General features: G+C 39.2%; 1 protein-coding gene across 2 annotated transcripts in view; it reads left to right on the forward strand.

Annotated features, from left to right (window-relative positions):
* Positions 1-12226, forward strand: part of WDR26 (WD repeat domain 26) — a 42058-nt gene that overhangs the window by 23397 nt on the left and 6435 nt on the right. For both annotated transcript variants that reach the window (XM_023632794.2, XM_023632793.2), the window contains exons 8-13: positions 1699-1839; positions 4706-4825; positions 6282-6427; positions 6732-6810; positions 7100-7229; positions 10741-10926. In XM_023632794.2, coding sequence (XP_023488562.1) covers positions 1699-1839; positions 4706-4825; positions 6282-6427; positions 6732-6810; positions 7100-7229; positions 10741-10926 — 802 coding nt within the window. The remainder of the gene's footprint in view (positions 1-1698; positions 1840-4705; positions 4826-6281; positions 6428-6731; positions 6811-7099; positions 7230-10740; positions 10927-12226) is intronic.

Genomic DNA, 12226 nt, shown 5'->3' on the forward strand with positions numbered 1-12226 from the left:
CTCGTTCTCTTGTGTTGATTATGTCCCAAGTATATTTTGATCTGAGCTCTTTAAGTCCTGACGTGTTGGTTTAGGACCTCATTGTCGTAACTGTGGCTGTTGCGTTGGCTCATTATGGCTGTCCTTATCCTGTGTCTCTTCTTTCCACAGTGTTGTACAGTGAGTTCTCTTTCTAAAGCCAAATATCATGTTATGTATTCCCCAGCTTAAAAAAATATATATATATATATATTTTTTTTTGGTGGGGAGGACTGGCCCTGAGCTAACGTCTGTGCTTCCTTTATTTTGTTTGTGGGTCACCACCACAGCATGGCTTGATAAGTGGTGTGTAGGTCTGCACCCGGGATCCAAACCCGTGGACCTCTTCATGCACCAGAGTGGAGTACACCAACGTAACCACTATGCCACTGGGCTGGCAAAAAGAAAAATCTTAAGTAGCTCTTCACTCACAGGATAAATTTAACCCCTTAGCCTAAAATAAAGATGTCAACTTGTCCAGCCTCATCACTTGCCCCTTCCCTGTTTGCACTCTCAGCTCATCCTGCACCGCTCAGAGTATCTGCTCTAGAGGTAGGCAGCCCAGGCTCACATCCCCACTGTACTAGAAACAGGCAAGTTTCCAGCCTTTCTAAACCTCCATCTCCTTCCTTGTGATAGCAGGGAGGAGAATAATACTTTCCTTTCAGATTTTTGAGGATTAAAGGAGGTAGTGTTTGTGAAGAGTGCGAATACTGATTAGCACCAGATAAGTGGTAGCTCTGCTGGAGTGAGTGGAAAGTGGTCCAGACACTTGGAAAGCGGTTTGGCACTTCCTCAGAATGTTAAAGGTGGATCTGCTATATGACCCCGAGATGCCACTCCTCTGTGTATACCCAAGAGAAAGAAAGCACAGGTCTGCAGAGAAACTCGTGCCTAGTCATAGCATTATTCATAGTAGCCAAAAAGTGGAAATACTCCCAATGTCCATCAGCTGATGAGTGGATAAACAAAATATGGCATATCTATAAAGAGGAATATTATTCAACAATCAAAAGGAGTAAAATACTGATACATTCTACAGCGTGGGTGAACCTTGAAAACATTGTGCCAAGTGAAAGAAGGCAATTACAGAAGACCATGTATTAGATGATCCCATTTACATGCAATGTTCGGAATAGGTGACTCCATTGAGAAAGGAGTGGTTGCCGGGGCTGTAGGGAGAGGGAGTGGGGAATAATTGCTGGTGAGGGTGGGGTTTCTTTTTGGGGTGATGAAAATGTCCTAAAATTAGACAGTGGTGATGGTTGCACAACTCTGTGAATACACTAAAAGCCACTGAATTGTATACTTTAAAAGGATGAATTTTACAGTATGTAAGTTATATCTCAATAAAGCTGTTGAAAAAAATAAATAAGAGGTTGCTTTCATTGTACCTGTGTTCAGTTTCTGTGAAAGCCTCACAAGGACCGAGTCTCTGTCCTTGTTTGTTTCCATCTGGCACATGGTGCCTCGTATATAGCGCATGCTGCATAGACGTTGTGGTGTGAATGGTCTTCATGAAGTAAGCTGCTAGAGCTTCCTTTGGGGGACACTTGGTGAGAAGTGGGAAAAGCTGCTCAGATTGAATTGTCCAAGTCCATCTTCGCAGCTGTGTAAGTTCTTGTGCCAAAAAACTCACTGGGGATGGGAGTTAACAGAGTTGTCTCTTTTCCCTCCTAGGATACACACCTCCTAAAACTGCTTAAAACATTAGAAGGACATGCATATGGCGTTTCTTATATTGCGTGGAGTCCAGACGACAACTATCTTGTTGCCTGTGGCCCAGATGACTGCTCTGAGCTTTGGCTTTGGAATGTACAAGTGAGCACTTTCCATCCTTGGTTTAGCTTTTAAAGCGTGGTCATACCGCACATACTCAGTCTAACTTTACCCTGGATCTGTAGAACAGAGCCATTCAACCAAAGTTAGCGTAATGCATCTGCTGTGGAAGATAATCCTTCAGATGGCAGCCAAGTGGCCAGGTTTATAAACTTAAATATTAGGCTGAGTGTAATAGAATTTTTGGAAGAAGGATCAATTAAGTATTTTAAGAAATGTTGTATTTTATACTCTGGGATTGGTACTATTTACTGTGGTACTTGGTACCTCAGAAATGATTTTACAGTTTCATAATTTCATAGTTGTACAGTACACAGTTTCATGTGTGAAAACATTGGCATAAAACCAAATTTTCCATCTGATGACAATCACCAGCTTGTTACCTATATTTAATACTCTGATTTAGTTAAGTAAATTTAAATGATGTTTTCAGTACTTACTATTAAGAGCTTAATTACTGTTTCTCAGTGAAAACTTGAACTTTCTCCAGGGTTGCATTTTACAAAAACTCAGCATTAAGTTCACTCCATTATTGACAGACTGTTTTGGAAACCTCGTAGTTAGGATTTAAATTTTTTTTTCGCTTCTTCTCTCAGCTGACGGGTTAGGTGATGTATCTTGTTCTTTTCGCCCCTAGGCAAGGGAATGGGCCAGGCTGTGGTTTGGGTGTAAAAGTACAAGTGATGGGATAAGGTTTGAGTCTGGGGGCCTGTAAGTAAGTTGATTTTACTGAGAGAGTGAAGGTAAAGCTCCACAGAAAAGACTCGAGTCATAAAGATGGCCTAGAGGACAGAGCGGACACTCGGCTTTGCTGGAGCGCGATAAGCCATAAGTCTAATTCTGCTGTTAGAACAGTAAGATTGTCTTAGTGTGCAGTTGTTTATTTTTAGTTCAACCCCAGTTTTTTTATTCAGAAAATTTTCAAATATTAACAAAAGTTGAAAGAAGAGTACAGTGATGACCTGTATACCCACCACCTTAGATTCAACAGTTGTTAAAACATTTTGTTATATTTGTGTGTACGTACATACATGCATACAAATATGTATACATATTTACATATATATCCATATCCAAAACATTTGAGGGTAAATTACAGATATGGTATTATACTCCTAAATACTTAGGCACATATCTCCTAAAAAATTACATTCTCCTATATTACCAAATATCATTATCTTATCTAAGAACTTTAACCATAATTCTCTAGTATCTAATATTCATTTCATAACCAAAATCTCCACTTGTTCCCACAATGTCTTTATGCCATTTTTATCAAACCAGTTGTTTAATCAGTGTGTTTGTGGTTGGGTTCAGGGGCATGGCACAGCATGAAATAGAAGAGATGGCTTTCTCTTGAGGAAACAGACTTGAAGGGAATCTGACCTAAAAGACACTTTTTTTTTCATTAAAGCTTCTTTCCCCTCGTAGGTAGGAGGTATGTGCTCCTAATGCTTTGATGGAGACTTAGTTTATAGCATCTGTGTAGTCTTCCTTTGAGTCAATTTTGAGTTTCTAGACAGTTAAACTGTATTCTAGCCTGTTTTACTATGCATTATTTTATGTAGACTTGTTCTAAAAAGATGGTCTTTTTTGGTCAGTTTTCAAACTGTTCCGTTAGGTTTGTAACTAAGTTCCTGATAATAGTCTCACGTACTCACTATCCTGAGCGTAACAGAAGAAAAGACCATTTCTGCTTTCAGAACTGGTGTGTTAACATAGCTGTGAATAGAAAATGCCAAGCATTTAGCTGTTGCATGTGTATTTGTGCTTCCAGTGTTCATATCAAGCAACCCAAAAAGTTGAACTGGTGCGGGCGGTAAGGGTGGGGAAAGGACTTGAGATTGCTGAGGATTTTTTCAGTGTGAGGGAGACATCTGGTTTTCTATTTTTTGTGCCCTCTGTGCTTTTATTACTTGGCCCCATTTCCTGATCATACACTTTGTTTTCACTTTTTTTTTTTGCTTTTGATTACCCATTTCTCACAGGAAAATTATGCCCATGTACTTTTAATTATACCAAGGGCAGCTCTTATCTCTCAGATCCTGTTTGTAATCCATGAACAAAATGGAATCAAGACTAGATTAAATGGTATGTGTCTACCTTCTAAGTTGAATAACTTAGAAAAATAACAGGAGGACGTCTGAGGGTTGTAACCACTGAACAGTCTTGCCTAGCTGGGGGTGCTTGAGAACGGCTGTGCTGAATAGTACCAGGGTTCCTCTTTCTTTTCTGTTACTTTTGATTGAGATAAAGTTACGTACCAGAAAAATGATTTTCATTTCTCTCTTCCCATCTTCCCTCCTACATTTGGAGCATCTTGAATATGAAATTTAACATAGTTTAGACTGCCCACACCATTGGCCTAATTTAAGGGCATAGTTTTTTTCTGCTGATTAATCATGCATTCTTAAGGAAGTGTTAATTGCATTAACTGCAATTTTAAAATAAAATTTATAAAGAACTGTGGACTGAGGAGAAGTGGAAACTCAGAAGGAATAGGTCTGTCGTGTTGGGCTTTTCATCGTCTTACTTGGGAAGGATTCTGTGTTTTAATTTATGAATGTAATTGATTTTAAGATGAGTTTTATCGGAGTTTATGTTCTCCATATCTAGTCTTTGGATCAGCTATGCTAGGTATTGTTTTTAACTCCTAGATTTTTCTTCAAGTCTTTCATTTCTCTTCTGAGTGCTGCGGTTTTGTCTTAAGGCCGGTTAAGACAGCTGCTTTCTCTAATTAAGAATACCGCACTAGCCAGATGTCCCAGTTACTAGCCTTTTTGTTCTTTATGCATTCCCTTCACAGGGGTATCTTGAAGGTCTTATATACAGTTTTATTTGTTTGTAGACAGGAGAGCTAAGGACAAAAATGAGCCAGTCTCACGAAGACAGTTTAACGAGCGTGGCCTGGAACCCCGACGGGAAACGCTTTGTCACTGGAGGGCAGCGCGGGCAGTTCTATCAGTGTGTGAGTATCCAGCGCTCCGTCCGAGGGCTGCTAACTGCAAAGCAAATGCAGTTTTGTCTAAAGAAAGAATTCACTCGACTTGCTATCTTTTATAAAACACACTATATAAAGACCTGCATTGTCATCTTTCTAGATAAGCACTGTCCTATAGAACTTGTGTAGTTGTTTTTGGGTTTTTTTTTATCATTTCAAGCATTTGTACAAAGCATAGATGTTGAGTTTTGTAAAACATTTAAAAATTGTTTTACTAAACATTTTGGTCTTATAAACATGTTGCTAATGTATAGGAATGAAAAGTTTTGGTATTTAATTTCTTTTGAGGTTTTTAGCCCTTTGAATTTTCTGTATAAAAAAAAGATGGTGAATTTCATAAGCAGAGTGTCTTAAATTTTTGAGGAATGAAAGTGGTGCTAGTGCTCCGAGGGAGCTTTTTGGTCTTCATTTGGGGTATCTTCTCATCAGCACCTGCCCTGTTAATCTTGGATTGTTGGGATGATAAAAATAAGTAAAAGGTAAAAAGTCTTGTGACAGGGTAGACCATGACACAAACACAGTGTCGTTAGTGTCCATCCAGATCCCATGTCTCATGGCACTGCCTAGCGTGGGTACAGTAGATATGTCCAGGTTTATTTTTAAGACTAAAATTAAACAAGATAATAAATCCCTTTGAATCGTTCAAAGTAGCTAAGATCACTTATCATAAAGACTTTTATGTAGCCATTACAGATTATCGATTTTTTTCATTGATGGCCATGAAACTCATGGAATATCTAGTGTCGTATTCTCTCAGCATGATTATAAACTGTTAGTTCTTAAATCCTGGGTGCAAGATGGTCATGTCCGTTTCTGCGGACTTTGCCATCCGATACAGTGTTTCAGCCTTCAGGATCCGGGACTTGATAGTTCCCTAGTCTGTAAAATGCGAGTGGGAATGCCTCTCAGAGCTTTCAATATTCAGTAAGAATGATCCTAAGAGCTTTGATCTGTAGAGTACATTACAAATTTGATGACTGAAAATGTCACAACAGATTCCTAAATTCTGTAAATCTATAATTAATGTTTTAGTAATCTTTTTCTATATCACAACTTCTGAATATTATAGGACAAATCCCAGTAGAGTGAATTGTGAAGGAATGTTGAAATTTTCTGATAGTAGTAAGACCTTTCCTTGGAACTTAGGGATTCTTTCTTTGCATTTATCTGTGCATGGCAGGTTATTGAAGGAAGGTAGATTTTCAGAGGTTCTCTCCCCCTACCCCTGAGGAATTGTTTTAATGAAATTTGACCTGTATTCAAATTTTCATTATTAAAACCACTTAGGGAAGAGTTAGGTTGAGATCAGTGTCAGGAGAAGACAAACTTAGTACAAGGGGAGATTGCTAAGTGATTCTTTGGTTGGTTGTTTGCTTTCTGAGCACCGTTCAGTAATGCAGTTAACAGGAATTCTCTCCCGCAGGATTTAGACGGCAACCTCCTGGACTCCTGGGAAGGGGTGAGGGTGCAGTGCCTCTGGTGCTTGAGCGACGGCAAGACTGTTCTGGCGTCAGACACACACCAGCGAATCCGGGGCTACAACTTCGAGGACCTTACAGACAGGAACATGTAATGAGCTTTACATCCATTAAGCCACAGCTGTCTGCTTCATATTAAAGTGTGGAGTGGAACTTGCTTTTTCAGAAAAACACTTTTTATTCTGCTTTTTGTTTTGGTGTGTTTGAAAATTTGGATTGATGGTCAGGTGGGCTTAGTAATCGTTAATTCAGATTTGTTTTCTTGATTAAATATAGTGTATAATAGTGATTACAGACAAAATTGTGGTGTTTAAGCTAGAATATTTTATATTTTGGTAATTTGAATGTCTTGATTCTCAGTATATTGCTTTTGACAAATTATTTTCTGGTTACAGAGTACAAGAAGATCATCCTATTATGTCTTTTACAATTTCAAAGAATGGCCGATTAGCTTTGTTAAATGTAGCAACTCAGGTACGTTTATTAATGATTCTCAGGAAAATTTAGGTTAGTTCAAGTGTTAATTGTGATTTTTTAGTCTGTGTATATATATAAACAGAATATTTCTACTAATTCTTAAATTTTATTGCATATGTTTGATCCTTAAGTATGTAGAATCAGCTGTAAATTTATCAGAACATTAGCATTTTGCATAAACAGAAAATGAAAGTGTTCCATCAGGCAAAGGGATATTCACAGATTACTTTTTAAAATTCTTTCAAGTTGTGGTAGAATAACTACTTCTGTTCTCTTTTGCCTACAGGGAGTTCATTTATGGGACTTGCAAGACAGAGTTTTAGTAAGAAAGTATCAAGGTGTTACACAAGGGTTTTATACAATTCATTCATGTTTTGGAGGCCATAACGAAGACTTCATCGCTAGTGGCAGTGAAGGTAAATTGTTTGTGTCACTATCAGTTTGCTTATATTGTGGGTTTAAAGTTCTGTAATTCTCTCAATTTGTGAAGGTAGTCATGTCTCCAGGCAAACTCAAGGTGTTAAATTGCATGAGTTATTTATTCAGACACTGTTAATTAACTTCCACTTTTTTAGAATGATTTGGGTCCTTATTGTCACAAAGCAGTAGTGCCTATTCCAGCCATCGGGTGGCGGTGGGAGGGGAGTTTTGGGTACATGGATCAAGTCCAGATTTGGTTAAATCATTACTCCTTCATGTGTTGACTTGTGTTTCCTCAGACTGATGGTTTTCAGAGGTTATTAGTATCTAAAAAGTCAAGGTTAATTGTGTTGTTTTACCTGACCTTGGACAGAACTGACTATAGTTAGATCTTCAGTGTTTCTTTAATGGCCGAAGAGAATAATTTAGTTTGATAATTCTTATGGTCTCAGAAAAGTTAAAATTACAGATTTGTCTCCACTACCTCTATTTTTCAGTCTAACAACATCAGTATTTCCGGCAGGCATGTGCCTAAAGTAGCCACTCTAATTAAAATCTAAATTGTTATAAAATATGCAAGCACAGATAAATAAGGCAGTATTAAAAGTTAGTGTGCTTTTTAAGGTGATAGAAACATCAATAATGGCAAATTATGGCAAGTTTTCATTCAACACGTTTTTCTTGAGTACCCACGATATTCCTCTATAGTAGCAAATTATTTAAGTTACTTTTTAAAGTACTGAATCTAGGCATGGCCTCGTGGTTTAAGTTTGGCGTGCTCTGCTTTGGGTGGCCCAGTTACATGGGTTTGGATCCCAGGCGTGAACCTAACCACTCATCAGCCATGCTGTGGTGGTGACCCACATATAAAGTGGAGGAAGTCTGGCACAAATGTTAGTTCAGGACGAATCTTAGCAAAAAAAATACTGAATCTAGTTTTACGAGATAGACCAAGGAACTGGATTGTGTTGGCCAACACTTTTGGTACTGTTCCATTTATTGTATAAGATGTTTACTATCCCATCTCAGTAGATAAGAAGATCACAGTGTGACAGTGAGTTCTTCCTTTGTGTATAAAGCACACGTAAGAATGAGGACAGAGAGAGGCATGGAGGGATTTCGATTTTAACATGAAGCATTTGAATTTACTTATTCTTTCTTTCCCAAAAGAATGTGTGTCAAATAAGATTGAGACGACAGAAGAGTGGCTTGTTAGATGACAGTTGTGAGTTCACTGCTTTCCAGTCCAACACTCTTTTTCTACCTGTTAGTGTGATCGCGTTATGTTCTAATTCTCCATTGGTTTCTAATTTGATTTGGTGTAAATATATTAAACCTTCAACTTGCTTTTTAGCTCCTCCTACTCTAAGATGTCTGTCCCGTGCTCTGTCAGTCCTGCTTCTGGTGGGGTTTTTTCCTCTTACTTAGAATCCCTCAAAGCTCTTTCTAACAATAATATGTACCCTACAAGTACTGAAAAATGTGTATGGCTACCATTAGCCCTAGAGATGCCAGTCTTTTTTTTAAAGCCAAAACTAACTTAGAACTAAGCCTGATGAATAATGTAATTAAACCACATTATATTCTGTTTAGGGCTAAAATGAAACGTAACTGAAGTAAAGAGAGTAGTGTTCTCATAACCCACGTGATTTAAAATGGTTCTAAAAATGTTTTGAACTCCAGGTAGATATAGTGACTATTATCTCGCAGGATGAGCACAGTGGTCCATTTGTCATTTATTTGTAAGGTTTATAGTCCAAGGACCTTCCAAATCCCCAAGTATATGAAGGCCAGTATCAAACAGAGCAGCGAGGAAGCCTTTCCCTCCAAAAATGGTGCCATTACTCGAGTTTTTTCACTGTGTTGGCAATATATATAGAAAAAAGCCTTAAAAATGAAGCCTAAGCACTGGTTTCCTAGACTGAGACGGCAAGCAGAGCTTAATCAAAACCTGTCACTCGGACCTGGACTTCTGCACGTCTGCACTTTTGCTGCCTCTTCAGCTGATCTCCTCTTTGGATTCACGTTCACAAAAGCATTTACCTCCACGTTTCAGTTGCATTCACACTTTTCGAGCCTATAATCTTTCTCTTTTGTGTATTTCTTCAGTTCAGTGGGAAACACAGCTAATCCTTTCTTGTTTTCTTCTTCTTCTTTTTCTTTCTTTTTTTTTTTTTTGCTAATTTCATTTTATGCAAGGGAAAATTGTTTTCAAAAGTTATGGAACAAGAAATACCTTCTAAGAAAGATAAATTCAGTTTTTCAATTAGGGTGTTTTAGCTTTTACTTCACACACACACACAACACACACACACACACACACACAATGTTCAGATAGAGTCCCAGCTTTTTATCTTTGTTAGAAGTTTTGAAACCAGGACCTATTCATTTACCACAAGTTAATTACTTTCTCACCACTCTAAAGAGTCCTCCGCTGGCAGCACACCCACTGAAGGTTCTCACATGGACCACATAGCTGACGGACATTTTAGTTTGACCACTTTTCTAATTTACCTTGGGCTTCTGCCTTCTATTTAAGAACCATCACTTATATTTGGTTAACTTTTTACAGTAATACGTGGTTGTTTACCATGTGCTAGACTTTGTTGAAAACTCTTCCATATACAAACTTATTTTATCCTCATACCATGATAAGGTAAGTACGAGTTGCCATTTACAGACGAAGAGTTGCAAAGAGCGGGTGACATGCCCAAAGTCACACAGCTAGTCAGTATGGAGGGTGTGAGCTGGGGAGGCAGACTCCGGAGCCCGAGCCACTACTGTTTTGGTTGTGTTTTTGAAGATTAGTTTATCACGAAGTGACAGAGTTGTCAGGGCTTTGGTTTTACGGTCCCTTCGGGAGGTTATAAATAGTGTGCTACAGAGCCGTATTGTGACGTGCATGGCAGACAGTCGTGTAGGCTCACTGGAAAGCTCTAGAGCGGGCGCCCCTGGATTTCAGTCCCAACTGCACCCTTACTAGCTGTTGACCACGAGCAGCTCACTTAACCTCACAGGCTCTACCGCCGCCCGTCCAGAGGGTGAGCACAGGGCCCACCTCGTGGCGGTGGTGAAGACGCGGTGATATGCGTGAAGTATTTAGCACCTGCTGTGCTGTCAGCGCTCGCTAAAGGTCTAGCTGTCGTCTTCATTCTTGCTGTTTTTGAATTTAGATACATTGCTTTTCGGTCACCTCATATTTCCATGGGATTTGTCATCTCTGTCCTAGATTTCTTTACATTCAAAGACCTTGCTGTATTACAGAATATTGCAGGTGGAACTGGTGGTGGCTTGACGGCTAACCACCCTTAACGGGGGGAACAAATGCATATTTTATTAAAGTGGCTTTTCATAAGGTAATTTGTTAAAAACTATTCATGTTATTTTTCTTTTTAAATTCTAATAATCAAGACATATGTTCTGTTTGTAATGAATGATAAACTTAAAATCAGTTGGTCTTGTTAACCTATAACAACGCCATAACTTTGTCTGAATTACTTTGTTCAGATCACAAGGTTTACATCTGGCACAAACGTAGTGAGCTGCCCATTGCGGAGCTGACAGGGCACACGCGTACAGTCAACTGTGTGAGCTGGAACCCACAGATTCCATCCATGATGGCCAGCGCCTCAGATGATGGCACTGTTAGGATATGGGGACCAGCACCTTTTATAGACCACCAGAATATTGAAGGTAACACTGCTGTCCAGCATCCTGTGTTTTCTCCATGAGACATCGCTCTGCTCATTAGGAACTTGCAGCACTTTAGTTAAAGAGTGGGATATAATTTATTTTTCCATCTTTTAGAGATTGTACACTATCTCACGCCACAGAAGGAGTTTGCTAAGTAATCTAAGATACGATGGTCCTTGTTTTATTGGTGACAGTGGGAAGAATAAGCCAAAATGTGCCACCTCATTTATGTCCACTTATCGCTTTACAAATATTATTGAAAATCTTGCTTCGTCATGCCAGGAGCATTTTATACCTTTATAAACATGAGAACTAGCCTAGTATACAAAATTTGAACAACTTTAGAATGATCTCGATTATGAATGTTACTCTTAAACATCTGTTAACACCATGTAGCATACTGACGTGAGCCTGATGGATAGAGAAAGAGAAGGGGACTGAGGTTTATCGTGTGCTGACGCACCGGGCAGCGCGGTAGGCCTTTCTCTACGCCGCCGTGCGTGAAATCATCAGAGCCCTGTAAGAGAAGGCTTCCGTCCTCCTTTCTGTGGGTGAGAAAACTGAAGCCTGGCGAGACTAATCAGCTTGTTGAGTGCTGCCATGTCTTCAAATCTAGGTCTGAGAGGTTTTTTCCCCATTACTTTCAAATACTTGGAGGTGAGAAGCCCTAAAGCCAGCAGGCTAGCAGTTAAGGACGTAGCTTAATTGAGCAAGACACAAGTACTAGAAACAAGAGATAATGAGAAGTTTTATGTAAATCACACATCACCTTTTTTCCAAACAGAGCAAGTAAAATATTTAGTTTGCTTAGAGGGAAGTAATTTGCCTAGAAACAGGTAAACAGATTTTTTGTGCACACTGTGTTCTACCTGAATATTTCAGTGAGAAAGATGACCTGTGGCTCTCAGTTAAGTTATTCTCAGTGGAGGAGGATTATAGAGGCAGCATGTATGGTTTGAAAAAGCATATTCTCTATACTTTTTCTTTGTCTTTGTGGTACAAACCGTAAAAGACTTGACCAGATCCTCCAGGCAGGTGAGGACATACGGCCAGAGGTGAGAGTGAAAAGCACGAAGAGTACATGATTCACTGAGTAGGGGGCTGCTATTCAGCTGTTCAGAGCCTTGAAGGGCCTTGTTACATCTGTAGATCCCTGTGTGGCATTCTGCCTTTCCTCTGGGAGATCAGCTAGAAGCAAACACCTCGACCTTCTTGTGTTGTCTTATGAGGTTTCCAGGCCCACTCTCTACGAGAGATGTTTTATGGATCTGTCACTGTGATTAAGTGTACTTTTATAATT

This window comes from Equus caballus, chromosome 30 (genome assembly GCF_041296265.1).
Source record: "Equus caballus isolate H_3958 breed thoroughbred chromosome 30, TB-T2T, whole genome shotgun sequence".
Classification (NCBI taxonomy): domain Eukaryota; kingdom Metazoa; phylum Chordata; class Mammalia; order Perissodactyla; family Equidae; genus Equus; species Equus caballus.